At 28.7% G+C, this 15,682-nt stretch overlaps 1 protein-coding gene across 2 annotated transcripts; it reads right to left on the reverse strand.

The window, feature by feature from the left end:
• Positions 1-4,019: 4,019 nt before the first annotated feature.
• LOC123302625 (facilitated trehalose transporter Tret1-like) lies at positions 4,020-13,151 on the reverse strand. Of its 2 annotated transcripts, XM_044885648.1 has the most exons (4): positions 13,060-13,151; positions 8,259-8,636; positions 6,316-6,441; positions 4,020-6,112 (listed from the first exon to the last, which is right to left on the reverse strand). In XM_044885648.1, the coding sequence occupies exons 1-4, from the start codon at positions 13,114-13,116 to the stop codon at positions 4,850-4,852; spliced, it is 1,824 nt and encodes a 607-aa protein (XP_044741583.1). In that variant the 5' UTR covers positions 13,117-13,151; the 3' UTR covers positions 4,020-4,849. The 2 variants fall into 2 exon arrangements, with proteins under 2 accessions (XP_044741583.1, XP_044741584.1); XM_044885649.1 differs by lacking the exons at positions 8,259-8,636; positions 13,060-13,151 and adding an exon at positions 6,513-6,687.
• Between the last annotated feature and the right edge of the window lie 2,531 nt (positions 13,152-15,682).

Below are 15,682 nucleotides of genomic sequence, written 5' to 3' on the forward strand. Positions count from 1 at the left end.
AAGATAATTCTAGATAAATAAAAAAGATTTATGTATGATCGGGTTTGATTCAAAATGATTCAATTCTTAATATGTTAAGGGACTAATGGATCAGCCGTATTTTTTAGATTAACAAGAAAATTTTGTTTGACAAAGATGGCGCATGTTATTACATTGAAAATAATTTAACTTGATGTTAACATGAAAAAAAATTATGTTGTTTGATAAGAAGTGAAGTTTATCGCTTAGGGTTGCGTTAAAAAAAATTTTTACGTAATTTTATTTACGCGTATAAATTTCTGAAAAACAATTTTTTAGCAAAAATACTGAAAATTCTTATAAACATTTGACGACACCAAAAACCTTCATGAATATTTTGAAACTTTTGAATTTACGAAATTCTAAGCAAAATAAAAATTTTCGAAATTATATCGCAATTCAAAATGGCTTCCATCTCTGTTACGTTAATTAAATTTTGTATCCATTGTTTTAATTAAATTTTCAAACATGTTTGTTTAGTACGGTTCTAAATCACTCAAGCTCATCTAGTGACACTTTTTGGAACTAACAAACTTCTTACTTCATCCGCTATGTGTAATTGTAGCGTAGTTGCGTAATTCGTGTGACGGTGTAGTTCATGATTTGAAGCATAGAGAAGCAGAAAACGGGTTTCTAGTTTACACGATAGGGGTCCACAGCAATTTATGCTCGAAAATTGTCTTATAACATTTGTTTTATCCAAATCGAAAAACTGCTTCCGATTTTTTGCAGTTTTTTAAGGGAATCCCCTTTGAAAAAAATCGATGTTAAAAACTAATCATCCAAATGTAAAATGAACCCGATTTTTGAATTTTTAGGGCCAAAATTATCTTATAATACAAGTTTTATCCAAATCGAAAACGAAAAAATTGTTTTTTCAAAGGGGATCCCCCTAAAAAAATCGAAAAATTACTAAACAATTTTTTGTTTCCGATTTGGATAAAACTCATATTATAAGGTTATTTTGACCCAAGAAATTAAAAAATCGGGTTCATTTGGCGATTGGGCTCGATTTTATGATCACTTATACCAAAATTTTGTTGGTAGCATAAATATTTGTAAAGTCTAGTTACAAACTTGGGACTAAGCTTAGAATACCTTGATATATTTCATATATACAGGGTATAAAAAGATATGTGTATGAAATACGGTAAATTTCAAGTTAATAATTATCAAAAGCTTTTTGGAAGCTCAACGATTGATATGTTAGTAAGAACCAAATGACGTACAAATTATAATCTCAAGTTGTTTAAATAGAATTTTTCTATAATTCGACTATTTATAGGTAATTGAATAAAAAGTATCCTACACTTTTCTAAATAATTCTAATGCTAGTTATCCGGTATCCGGTTGGGTATTTTGGGTATTGGTATGTCCGGTGAATATTTCTAACTTAAACTAATTTTTAAAACTGATATTCATTAAAAAAATGACATTTCCATAAAAATGACATTTCCTTTTTCATTTATTTTTATTTTTATAACTTTAATTAATTTCTATTTTAAAAATGTGTAGGAAGCAAATTTCTATTCAATCAAATGAGAAGATGAATGCTACATATTTTCTCAATACTGACAATTTTTCTAGAGTGGGCACAGCAGTCCCGGATCTAAGTTTTTTTTCTTTTAAAACTGGGCAGAAACCTTAAAGTAGATAGGTTCGCCCCCTCTCTCCAGTGTTTGAGATAAATTGTTAAAAAAACAAGTGAAAATAAACAATTGTTTAAAAAAATTAAACCATAACAGTTTCGAAAATTTTTCGAAGAATTTTCTAGAAAACTTACTATTTCGTTTTCTGGGCGTGCGGATAGATGGAAATGGACTAATTAGATGATTTTATTAACTTTTTTACTAAAATTTCTTTACATATAAAAATTGAGGTGTTATTTCTCCCACCCTTTCGCAAATTTTGGTTGAACGGCTCTGACAAAGCCCAGTCATAGAAATTTAAGGTTAAATAAACAATAATAATTGATAAGCCTGAAAGAAATTTGCACGCGGCGTATTAAATTTTTTACTAGGTAATTAAATAATTTTTGTGACCAATATCCTCATTTGATTTTGATTAAAAATAAATTTCATTCGACACGCTTATGTAAATTATATCAGTGACGGATACCTGAGAAGCAAGCAGAATGGAGGGGGGACAAATTGATTATAATTTATTTTTTAAACAATATAAATTTTGTTTTAAGTTTTTTAATGGGGTATAAAATTTCAAATTCATTTACATGCCATACAAAAAATAAATATTACAGTGTGTAAGGGAAAAATTATGCAATTATTTTTTGTGTTTTTTTTTGTTGTTGTTGGCATCGTCAAATATATAAATTGTATTTTTTTATTATATAGGTCTTAAGGTGATAAAGCTACAGTATCGTTGAAAGATTTTTGGTTTATTGCTTTGTAGTCAAGTAATGAGTTATTTTTGGTTTTACAATACCACGCAACTACAAAAATATATAATATATTGTGTGCAAGTGATGCTTATAAATTTGATAATATAGGTATCTCTCTTCAATTATTAATAAACTAACTATAGTCGTCTCTGTTCATAAAAAAATTGGATTTTCGATGAACTCATAATTAAATTAAAATTTAGTTTTGATATCATCGACAACCTGATATTTTGATGGTATTATTATAAACTACAAGATTGTCTAAATATTTTAGAAAGTTTTTTATCACACTCTCTAGATTTTTTGATATAGAAATATCCAATTGAAAGGATGACCTATATGATTCATCATTTTTTCAGCCAACTTTGAATGATAAAAAAATTAATAAAAAGCCTGATGACCTAGGAATTTTTTGTGATTTTTGGAAACTTTCTTAATCAAAAAATGTATTTATAAAGCTTTATTGAAATCCCTAGTATTAATCAATCCTTGCAAATCACCTTAATTATTTAACATGACGTTAATTTCTTTTTTGTTGGCCGGGGTCGTTATACTTACCACTCCCCAAATAAAACTAAAATTCTCCGCTACTGATTTCTTTATTAGTTACACACAGCCTGAAAAATTGTTTTGAAATAGGATCGGATCGGAAAATAATATAAAGAAAACATAGTTGATTATTTAATTGAAAATAAAATTTTTATTAAAAATATAAATTTTTCTCTTCAAAAATATTGCTTTTTTTATACAATAATTATTATATAACAATTTGTTTTTATGTAAAATAAAATTAATTATATCACGTATGCATTAAAAATAAATGCATACATTACACTATCTATCTCTCTCTAAAATACTAACAAAAATAGTTTTTCTAAAGTATAGTTAACACGAGCACGACCTATTTGAGTTTGGAACTTAAAACAGTTTCACTATTTTAAATAGGCACATGAGTTCAATCAATCAATATCTCTATCAATCTATATTCTAATAATTATTTATTATATTTATTTATTATACGTATTGGAAAAAATAAATAATTCATAAATTTTTTTTACAATAATTATTTGAAATTTTTTATTATTTTTGAGTTCTAAAATTCATTTTACAAATCAGAATCTATTTTTTTTATTTTTAAAACTAATAAATACACATTAAACGCGAAAAATCGCCAAGAAAATTTTGAAAAAATCAAAATATCTCAATTTTGTTCAAAATTTTTTAAAATTGGCGGTCATTTTTATCTTCGTTTACTGTTTTTGAAAATAAAATTTCAAATCCAGTTTCAAAATAGAATATTCATGATATGGAGTGCCACAAGGATCAATCCTGGGTCCATTCTAATATCATGAATTTAATCTTTTAGAGTCGGATTTAAAATTTTATTTTGAACTCGAAGAGTGCTTAAAATCTAGATTCATTTGTATTATTTTGCTTAGGATATTTCATTGAGATTCAGTTTTTAGTTATTTTATTTTTAAAAATGAATTTGACTAGCAGTTTAAACTGATGGTCAATTTTGTGCCCACAACAATGACAAAAAAAAATTTGTACAAATATAAATAAAAACAAAAAAAAATTAAAATAATTTTTCCAAAAATGGAAAAAAAAATAAAAAAAATGGCTGTTGGCACAATTGAAAATTTTATTTTGAAAACTATATATACAATTTTGGTTTAATTCATGGTCAATTTTATCCAAGATTACCTAAACTAAACGAAGAAGCTTGTTTTGCCGTAAAACTCAGTATATACAGAATATTGAAACATTTAACTATATCAGTTAAATTTCGAGAGAATCTTCGATAGTTTAGGTTGTGGAATGGATGCATTCCTTTGGATTTGACCAAGTCCCCGCAACTTTCGCCATTCAAAAATAAATAATTACCTAATCATTTAAGATAATCTTTGGCAACAACAAAAAAAAGTAAAAAAACAAAAAAAATTGAAAAAAAACTTCTACAAAAAACAGCAAAAATAAAATTTTTTTGTCTTTTTAAATTAAAATGGAATGTACGTTTTTTATACAGATTTCCCACCCACATCTAATCACCGCACACAATTAAAAACAATTATTCTATTATCGTGTCCACATTCATTCTTCCGCACCCATTCCCACTCCTCTCTTCTTAATCATAATCATCTAATATCACTGTTTTTTGCACAATTTTTTTTTTTTTTTTGAATGCGAATATTTCCTAATTTATTTAATTGAAAAAAATATTCTAAGGTCATTTCACACCAGTAATTAAATTAACATACAAGATTAGATGAGTCACTATGTGATGTGAAACCACCTTTAATCAATTTCATAAATTAATTATTAATTAATTTCCTTAACATGATAATTTATTTCTTTGAACTCGTCGCTAACGAAGGCCTTAAAACTGGAGTACCGCGGCGAAATATTAGCGACGAATGAGATATAGAAATATTAGCATGCTGTCGGCATAGGTTTAATATTGATAACAGAACTCATACGTCGAACTTTATGTCCAGTTAAAGCTTTCTCAATATCTTCTAAAGTTCGACCTTGAGTTTCTGGCACACAGAATAACGTGAAAAAGAATGCAATAAAACAAACTTTAGCAAAAATAGCAAATGTGCTATAAATTCCGATCAAAGCCGTTAAATCTTTAAATGCTTTCGTTACAATAAATGCGCATGACCAATTAAATGCTGTTGCAATTGAGGCAGCTGGTCCTCGTACATTAGCGGGTAAAATTTCGCCTAACATAAGCCATGGAATTGGTCCAAAACCGAGTGAAAATGCAATAATGTAAACAACAAAACTAGCCAATGGGATCCAACCGTAAGCGGTAAGGTCGTATTTGATTTCCTTCAAGTAGAAGAAAATGCATAAGGTCACTAATGTGATGCACATAGAAATACTGGAAATGTATAATAAGATTTTACGGCCAAGTCGGTCAATTAACATTGTTGCTACAAAAACAGAGCCAAAGTTTACGAGACCCACAATAATGGTACATAAGTTTGAGTCAATAGTACTTCCGGCATCTTCAAAGATTTGCACTGTGTAAAAGATGACAGCGTTGATTCCACTCATTTGTTGGAAGAACATGAGACCGAGGGAAATCATGAGGGGTTTCAAATATTGATGTTGGAACAACTCACTGATACCATTTGATGTTTGATTCTTTTCTGCTTCAATTTGTGATTTTTCAATTTCGGCTAATTCTTCGCTAACATCCACATTTTTACCACGTAACCAGGTCAAAGCAGTTTCAGCTTCATCTTTACGTCCTTTAGTGAAGTACCAGCGAGGTGTTTCTGGGATTACGCACATAAGTATCAAAAAAGGTACTGGTAAGAATGACGCGAATAATGCCAAATGAGACCATTTTAGTAAACTTCCAGCCACAAAACATAGCAGGATACCAATATTACCCAGTGCGGTTGGTAGCAGACCCAACATGCCTCGTACTTCTGGTTGAAGCGTTTCACCCAAATACACAGGGAAGGCTAACGAAGCAATACCAACGTTAAAACCAGATAATATACGGGCGGCGTAAATCATTTCAACGTTCACTGCGAAAGCGATCATTAACCATGAGATGATGAAAGGTATGGCTGACATTAAAATCGTACGTTTACGTCCAATATATTCAATTAAGGGACCACCAACAATCCCTCCAACTAAGGCAGATAAAGGCATTAAGCTTCCAATCCATGATTCCTATAACAATTGAAAAATAAGTTTTCATTAGATTTCATCGAAAAGAATTTCGAATTTCATCGAAAGATTAGAAAGACGAAATATGAAAATCAAATTAAGCATCTTTTCGAAAATCATATTTTTTGAATTCCAAATCGAAGCCAAGAAAATTATTTCCTCAATTTGGATTTAAAAAAATAAAAAAAAATTATAAAAACACCAACCTGTTCTTCATTAACGGTGAACGGAGCAGTTTCATCTTCACGAATTGATGTTAAAGCTGTTGAGGTGTAAGCGGATACAAAACCCACAGTTAACGATCCAATCGACACAGATAACGCAGCCAAAACCTATAACAATTAAGAAAAACCCAACCTTTAAACATCGTCGAAAAAAGAATCCAAAAAAAACAATTTATGACCTGATATTTCGGTATCTTAAAATCATCTTCGTCAACTTTAGTCACATCGTACGACACAAATGTATCCGAACGTAACAAAACGCGAACTCTCATTGTTGTAAAAGTCACAAATAAGTATTAACTGAAAGTCACCAAGTCACAAGAGCGATTCTCTTCGCCAATGGTCACGAACTGTTTGTTGTTGCTGAATTGAAATCATTCGCATTTTATAACATCTTTTTATTAATGTTGATTGAATGTTGATCATGTTGTGACGTCACATTTAATATAAATTCAATTTTTTTTTTATTAATGAGGGGTGCACACGTGAAAATTAATAAAGCGATTGTCATTTTATTGACAAACAGAATAATGATCTCCAATTAAACAAACATGTCAAAATATTATTGACTATTGTGGTCAAAGAAGTCACAATTACATTCTAAATTACGTCTAATTTGTCATCTTACTGTTTTATGTAATTGTGGAATAATTTATGGCTGGTTAGCAACGATTGTAATTTTTTTTTTGTGCTAGTAATTTGGGAAAATTTACTTTGATACAAAAAAAATTTAATAATTGTTTTTTAATCATTTCCCTAATTTAGGGGTCAATGTTATAGTCAGTGCCGCATTTATAACTAGTAGACGGATTTTAGAGACCCACTTAAGCAGATGTGGACTTGATCACTTTTTTTTTATGAGACAATAATATAAAATTTTCAATGTAAGTCATAAATGCAATCCATACAATTCCATAATTAAAGTAGTGTATCGTTACCATGGAAACGTCTCCAATAAAACTCACGCACGATGCGAATAAGTGATTTTCTCTAAATATTTGAACATCGATTTAAAAAAACTATGGTAATTTTCCTAAGTTCTAACATAATTTATAAATAAAATTCGAAAAAGAATTCTCAAGTATGATTATACATTCTAGTGATGGGACGAATATACGCTTTCGCAAAAAACAATGCGAATATTTTTGACAAAAAATCATCAAAATTTTGTATCATACTTTACTCTCATATTTTTTGCAACAAATGTAATGTATTTGAAAAATTCAAAGGTTAAGTGAAAGATAATTTCCTTGAGAATTTTCCCCTAATGAATTTTTCATGTTGATTGAACAAGAACAAACATTTGAACCTTGAGTTCTTACACTGTGTGTGCTGCTATCATTAAAAGAATTTTGTAATCCAGTTTTTTCTAAAATTTTCTTAACAAAATTCGCAGACAATTTTTGACCTTTAGTCTGCAAAAAAAAGTATGTGAAGGGCACTACACGCATGCGTCGTCGAATATATTTTAATATTCAGAACGTATTCAAATAATACGGACGTGACCAAACGCGATTATTCTGTTTATAAATATGGTCGGAGTTCGATTAATGATGATTAATTTATTTTTTTAGTATCGACACGACCTTAAGTAGATGAATGAAAAATGACCCGCAATACATTTTAAACTGTGCAAGGCGGTTTAAACATGTTTTGAATATATAATTAGATGAAGGCCTCGGGGGGATCTTCTAAAATTTGCAACACTTAAAGTACCCTCAATCGATTTTTATCCTGCTTATGCAAAATTAGTTCGTTTTTAAAATTAAACAACTTTAATTTGAAACTTTTCCCTATAACATTTTTGGATTTTTCGATAATTTGTGTCGTATCCACGAGACTAATATAACTTCGCTAATTTTCGCTAAGTCCACGAATGTTATTTTTAATTTAAAGAAATTTTTGATTAAAAATAAAAAATTTACCTGTTTTGGGTAATTGATTTTCAGTTGAGATGTGGAACTACTGTTTGAGTCTTGTTCACATGGAGGTGCCGTTGGTAGTTCAACCGTGGTTGGTGAATAAGGTGAATATTCACTGTTAATCGATGGTGCAATAAATTTCTTTTCATCTGATCCACAAACCGTTCCATTGTTTAATGGTGCAATTTCTCCAGCACCAATAATCATATTTTGTTCTTTTGTGCCCATCTTTGAGAAGTATTGTTGATGTATCCGTGATTGAACCGATCGTGTTGATTGTATTGATTGTATCGATTGTATCGACGAAAAATTTGTAATTGTTGTTGACGGTGAAATTGTTGGAGAACTGTATAAGAGACTATGATGATGTGGATGGCCTCTCTGTAATTCCAAAAAAAAAATACACACAATTAATAAAACACTGTTATGTCGTAGCCACAAATCTTTTGTAAATAAAACGTGTTTACAGTCTTTGTTTCTGGCATTTATAGTAGTCCAAATGTCTGTATTCAGAGCATCATCAATTCAAAAATCACGACCGAGATAAATGGCAAAATTTATTTATATTTTTGGGACGATTAATAATTCCTAACACACTTAAATTCGCATTAAAAAATTTATCTACCCAAATTTTATTTGAAAATACTTTTTAAGGCACAATCTTTTATTGTACTAAAAAGTAGAAAATAATTTTATTTATGAGTCACTCATACCCAACTATTTGTAAAAGCTTGAGGCGCTCAATTTAAAATATCAAAAATGAATCGGAACGCCTCATTTACTCCACATGCCTAATTATTGTTCGATTCATTCTTGATATTAAGCGTCTCAAGCTTTTACAAATAGTCGGGTAAAAGTGATAAAATAATTTTCTACTTTTTAGTACAATAAAAGCTTGTCCCTTACAAAGTATTTTTTATTAAAATTTTTAACTTAAGACTAAAAACAAGGTAAATATATCAAATATAGTGGAAGCGATGGGAAAATCAGGACGCCACATCCTTACCATGCATTGTCATCCAAACTAAATGTGCATGCCAAATTTCAGCTGAATCGGAAATCGGGAAGCTGATCAAATTTGATTTGCAAGATTTGATTACAGACAGACAACAGGACAGGTGAAACTAAACAAAAGCTTGTAAAAAGAGCATTTTTGTGGGCTGTATTATGGATTTTGTCCAAATAAAAATTCCTTTCGGGGACCCACAATAAAAATATTTAGCAAGATTTATAAAATTATTATTAATTAGTTAAATCAAATAAAAAAAATATGGTAAAATTAGTAAAATTAAGACACGAAATATTTCACGCATGAGAAAATCTCTCATCACGCGACTAAAGATTACCGAATAGTAGATGCGAGTGCTTACGGATTAATTTTCAAGTTTCGAATTCTCGAAAATTAAATAGATCAAAATTTGTTAATATATTTTGGCTATTGTCAAATAAAATTTGGTGATTGAGTTTAGAATCATGCTTGGTAAAATTGATGTATTTACACGTTTTTTGAAAAGATTGATAAGGACTTGGACATACAGAATGTATGTTTACTTCATAGGGTATAAGGTCGTGATAAAACTTGACCCCAAAAATGATATTAAAAACTGGTCAACATCAACAAACATCTAATAAACACTATTTTAATTGATATTTCTAGATTAAGCCGCTTTGAAATTTTTTTAAATAACGTCATCAGTTTTTTTCTGTCTTCGGAAAACCAAAGTATTAAAGTATTTCACACAAAATGGTGCGATTCAAAATCAATACAAACAATTATATTCTATTAATAAATTTTTGCCGAGATCATTAAAATTGATTTTAGAAGTAAAAAAAAAACGTTTTTCATGTAAGATCTTTTGTAATTATATTATATATTAATTAGATTTCTTCTTTAATTAAAAACAATTACATATCATTAGTCCTCATTTTTTGTTGATGGAAATTATTTTGTGGAGTTCGTAACATATAGGCAATGTATATTACATTTATGTAATTGTTTGTATAGAAAACTCAAAAAAACCGTCTAATTATTGAAGAATTTTAAATTATTTTGGTTTTTTTATCGAAGAAGTTTAGTTCTATTTACTACTTATGCCTAATTTAATTCCTGAAAACACGGATTACACAAAATTTCCCAAAAAAGAAGCCCATCTAGACCGATTTCTCGCCCCAAAAACCCCCTGTATATTAATTTTCATGAAAATGGATTATAAGATACAGGTATAATCTTTGTATATGAACGAAAAATTTACAAAGAAAATTCACGCAATGTGTATTACATAAATGAAATGATTTTTACATACCCGATGATATTATTTAAACGAAAAAAGAATCAAGAAACAGATTTGATTAAAACCGTGCAATTGTTGCAAAAAAATAAAACTGAATTTACCTTATTTAAAAATATTTATATATAGATTGGCAAAGGTTTTTTGGTAGGGGTACCAAGCCCCCAAAAAATTAATAATTAGAGTTTGCTAAAAAAAAAAAATAAACAACAAAAGCCGCGAGGCACGTACTAATTTCGTACTGTGTTTTTTTTTTTTTTTGCTATAAAATCCTTCAAAGATTTATAATTATTGTACGGAAATTTAATTACTCACACCATAAATTTTTGTGCACAAAAAATAAAATAAGCAAAATTGTTTTTTTTTAGTAATGTTTTTGCTATCACAGATTTTGAAGAATTGTTTAACTTTTTTTGTATACAATTGTTTATTGTTTACGCAATTCGTATTGTTTATATAGTAAATGAAAATTTATGGAATTTGTCTTTTAAAATAATAAGAAAATTTCGCATATTTTAATTATTTTTAAATGAATTAATTGATTTGATCGTTAATTGAATGCAATTATTTTTTAATTAATTAATCGAATAATCAATTATTATTATCAATTTTTCTATTTTTTATGTTATGTAGACAATGGTGGTTTCATTCATGTAATACATATTGCATAAAACTTTATTAGGAAGTTTAAAAAGAACATATTTTTCTGATTACAAAGTGATTAGACCTTGAAATGTTTTAATTGATCTACGATCCAAGATTATATTTACGTAGAGATTGATTGGGCTAAACTCTTCATTTCGATTTGACAGACATTCTAAGCTTAACTTTCCCAAGAAAATATTTTTGAAAAAGTTACGATTTTTCGTAAATACATTGGAAAATTGTGGACATTATTTGAACTCTCCTGGCGGTAATTACTGGTAATGATTATTGATCAATCTTTATCTTTTGTAGCGAATATTTTATATCAAATCTATGAAAAAATTCTGGTAGCCACATTTCATTATTCTGGAACTTCATAAGACAGAAATACTACTTTTCGTCTTGACCTATGAGACAATGCATTAAAAGGCGGGGGGGGGGGGAGGATTTGGTTTGGTGATATCACGTATCATCTTGAATTTAATTTGGTATTTCCTCGGATTACAATGTCAAGACGCTTTAATTCAGTGTCAATTTGAGATTTAGTAATCTGCAGATCAAAAAGATAATTTAAGCTATCGATTCTTAAACTTTTTGCAAACTATTCATACTCCAAAAGAGGGTCTTTTCGACCACTTTCAAAAAGAGCTGGTTTAAGAAAATTTTCAGTGCTTAGGCTTACTAACAAGAAAATTATAACCAAAATAATTTGAACAATATATTCCCACAAGTTTTTGCTAAACTCTAATTAGGTTCTCCCTCCTTTGACCTTAAACTATTCGTGTAATCTTTTTTTTTTTGGTAATAACATTATATTAAGTGTTCGCGTGGAGTGGGGGAACCGAAGGAAGTTATTGAAGATATTTTAAGATTAAGGTTGATCGGACACTAAAGTAATATATAGATAAAAATCTGAATTTTTGATTTGGTTTTATGAAGGGTTTGACTGATGAAGGGTTTTAAAGGAATTAATCATTAAAAAGTATTAAAATAATTAATTTCTGTTAAAAAAGGGATCAGTTTCTTATGATTTGCGGGGTACTATCAACTTTAATCTTTAATCTTAAATTTATAACTTGTGGTTATAAAATCAAAAAAATTTCCTTTCTGGGGCGACAATTGCAACAACTTTTTGGATATTTCAAATAAAATTTGATCTTGAAATTTGAAGTCCTAATCTGAATACTATAAATTATGAAATTTGAAATAAATTTGCATGATTTTGATTGAAATTCTCACGTAACAAAAACCTTTAGGCTGTAATAATACTGAGACGAAAAAAAACCAGTTAACGTTAACATCTTTAAGATAAGTTTCTCGTGCCTCATCATCTTTTTACGAGAAAGTTTCGATTTTTAAAATAACTCCATCTATATTTAACTAAACAAACTATTGAAATAAATATCATATACGGACATCTATTGACTAAACACATGAATTAAATATTTGAAGCAAATGTGGCGCCCTCAAATTTGTTAACTTTTTTTTATTTATTTAAAAAATTTATGGTAATTTATGGTTTTTTTTTGTGTAAAACTAAAAATTGCATTTAATTAGAATATAATTAATTTAAATATGAATGGATTTGAAATCTTTTGTTTATTTTGAAATGAAAAAGGGTGGTTCTAAAATGAGTCCACCCCAAATAAAAAAAGTGGGTTCGTATTCACTTGTTGATGACGGCTGCAACTGTGGGTTGGTTAGTTGACGCGTATGGTATTGAATACGTCAAACCTATAGCTATCGATTCAACAAATATCGTCTAGAAAATTCCATATACACATTTAAACATATTTTCGGTGCAACAATGTTTTTAATGCAATAATCAAAAAATTTCAGTTCCATCTATGGAAAAAACTTAAAATCCTTACCTCCTGAGATGCCTTCTCCCACATATTGGTAACAAACATTTTCAATTTGTTTGCCATTTCGAAAAAAGTTTTATTTTTTTTCTCACAAATCACAAAAAAGTTTTTTTATTTAAATTTTATGTTCACTTCCGAAACAAAATTTTTTTTTCGCACGTGTAAAATTTTCGAATGTCAATGGTTTCAAAAAATAATAAATAATAATTTTTTGAGCGAAGCGCGCGCTGAATTGAAATAAATTCAAGACTTGCAATAGACTGAATTGTTGACAATAAGAACTTCAAATATTGAATGCTTTCTGTATGATACGCGACGTTAATATAGTACTGATGATTCTGTGCAGGTGTCGGGGGAGGGGTAATCAGTACTCGGCTATTCGCTTAGTATTTTTTTTTTCAAAGTTTAGCGATTTATATCTTGAATTTTAAGTAATTTTTGAATAATTTTTTTTTTTTACAAAAATAAATAAATTTCATTGTTAATCAATTTTCAATAGCACATAATAAATCAAACAGTCCAAAGTACATGTTTGGAAATTCCAGTACATGTGTAAAGTCCAATAGTCCATAAAAAAAAGGGGCTCGCCTTTCTGTTAATTGTTTTTTTTTTTTTTTTTTTGTAGGCATGTTTGTTTGTTAGTGTGACGTAGCTTATTTGTTTCAAGTGATTACATTTTTTTATGCTTGATTCATTTAAGTGTGACCATGAATCTGAAAAGTAATTAGTTTTTCATTAGATTTTTTTTGCAATAAGAAAAAAAAATACAAATCAAAATGGAGGTTTTCCAAGAAAATGATCTGTAAAGGTATATTTCCACGAAAAAAAAACTCAGGTGAATCACCTTGTAAGACCTTCATTAACAGTGAAGTTCAAGTTACGGAAACGTCCAAATTTTTTAACCTGTGTGTCGCATTTAAGATGAAGACACCTTCACACTTTCGTCATTTATGGGAATATGAAATTTTTTAAGATATGTAACCGAAACTTGAAGCTTAAACTCAGCCTACTACAAATTGATAAATAGCGCATTAGCGCCAGAGATGGTTAGAGATATCGAAAAAAATTATATGAAAAAGTTGCTTAGAATACTTTTTTATGCCCATGAACTGATTTTCATGAGAAAATTCACATTTTTAATATTGGTCTTAACTCAAAATTATTAGAAGTTTATTTTTTAATTTTATAACAATGGAATGTAAAAACTGGACAAATTGATAATTTAATATAAAATTTCGATTTAAGTCGATATTTCTATGCATTAAATCATCAAATAAACTCAATTTTTGAATTTTTTGGGTCAAACTTCCCTTTTATGGAAGACACAATAAACTAATTTTCGGACGTAAAATTATTTTTAAAATGGTATTTTAAAATAATTAAAACGTTAAATTATGGGAAAAAATATAAAATAAAGAAAATGGAAAAGAATTATCCTAGCCTTAATAGTAAGATCGTACTAACTCAGATTGAGAGTCCGTTTTACTATTAAGGCTAGGACACTTATATTAACCCAAATTTGGTATTTAAGTTAAGTAAACGAGATAACATGTCACTTGTGAGTTTTATGATTCTTTAATGAATTGTTTTGAATTCATTATCAAAGATAACTTAAAAGTTATTTTACCATCTTCTTTATTTTAATTTTACCCACAATTTAACGTTTTGATTTTTTTTAAATATCATTTTAAAAATTATAATTTTTTAATATTAAAATGACGCATTTTTCCACGGAAAAAAAGTTGAATAATTCGATGAACTTTATTTAATATTTTTAAAAAAATTTGATTTTGAGTAATCTTTTACATGTCTTATGTCCAAGTTTTTACAACGTTTGAATCAGGATGTGGGAACAAGCTAAGATGGCGTCAACTGGGTACATGCGCGAACTGAACTAAAACTCGTCCTCCATCGAACATACCTTGTCTAATTCTACCATCTTGTCACTCTCACAATTAAGACGAGTCTAACGACACCTTTTCAAGCTAAAATACACGAATACGCTTAGACTACAGAGTGTGCCAAGCAAATATACATACATAAATCTCTTTTTTGCGTAATCGGATAATGATGGTTGATCACCAAAACCGATATGTCGTTGTACACGGAATTTTTTTAGGTATGTAATTTAAATTTGGATTGAGTTAGAATCATTCTAGTTATAGGGATCATGGTAGTTATAGTCGATTTTTACTGTAATTACTGTAAATTTTGAAGGTATATGATGTAGGTACTTGAAAAGAGATGATAGCGCAATTTGGATCGATCTATAAATAGTTTTGATAACAAAGGATCAATTTAAAAATGCTAATTTCTTGAATGTGTCGCAAAAAAGAATCATTGTCAATTGTGCTGGAGCAATAAAAGATATCCTGTTACTTATTTTTCAATACTTCGTCCAATTTTTCAATTGACACCTCAACAACAACAATGTACAATGTGTACTAAGTTATAACTCATTAAATGATAGATCATGGCTTGTTTAAATAATGACCATTTAAAAATACACTGAGAAAACGTCCCTAAAACATTCTGCACATTCTTGTAAATATTGCCAAAATGACTGCTTACAAAACTTGGAAATTTGACACTCAATGCACCAAGTCCCTGATTATTTGCAATAAAGTCA

The sequence above is a fragment of the Chrysoperla carnea genome, chromosome X (genome assembly GCF_905475395.1).
Source record: "Chrysoperla carnea chromosome X, inChrCarn1.1, whole genome shotgun sequence".
Taxonomy (NCBI): Eukaryota; Metazoa; Arthropoda; class Insecta; order Neuroptera; family Chrysopidae; genus Chrysoperla; species Chrysoperla carnea.

What these genes read in the sequence shown, in the direction of transcription:
- LOC123302625 (XM_044885648.1), bottom strand. Translation starts at nt 13,116, where the DNA reads ATGGCAAACAAATTGAAAATGTTTGTTACCAATATGTGGGAGAAGGCA. An exon ending in AAATCAATTACCCAAAACAG is followed by an intron (nt 6,442 to 8,258) that starts GTAAATTTTTTA and finishes TAATTGTTATAG; the next exon opens with GTTTTGGCTGCGTTATCTGT. An exon ending in TCACCGTTAATGAAGAACAG is followed by an intron (nt 6,113 to 6,315) that starts GTTGGTGTTTTT and finishes CAATTGTTATAG; the next exon opens with GAATCATGGATTGGAAGCTT.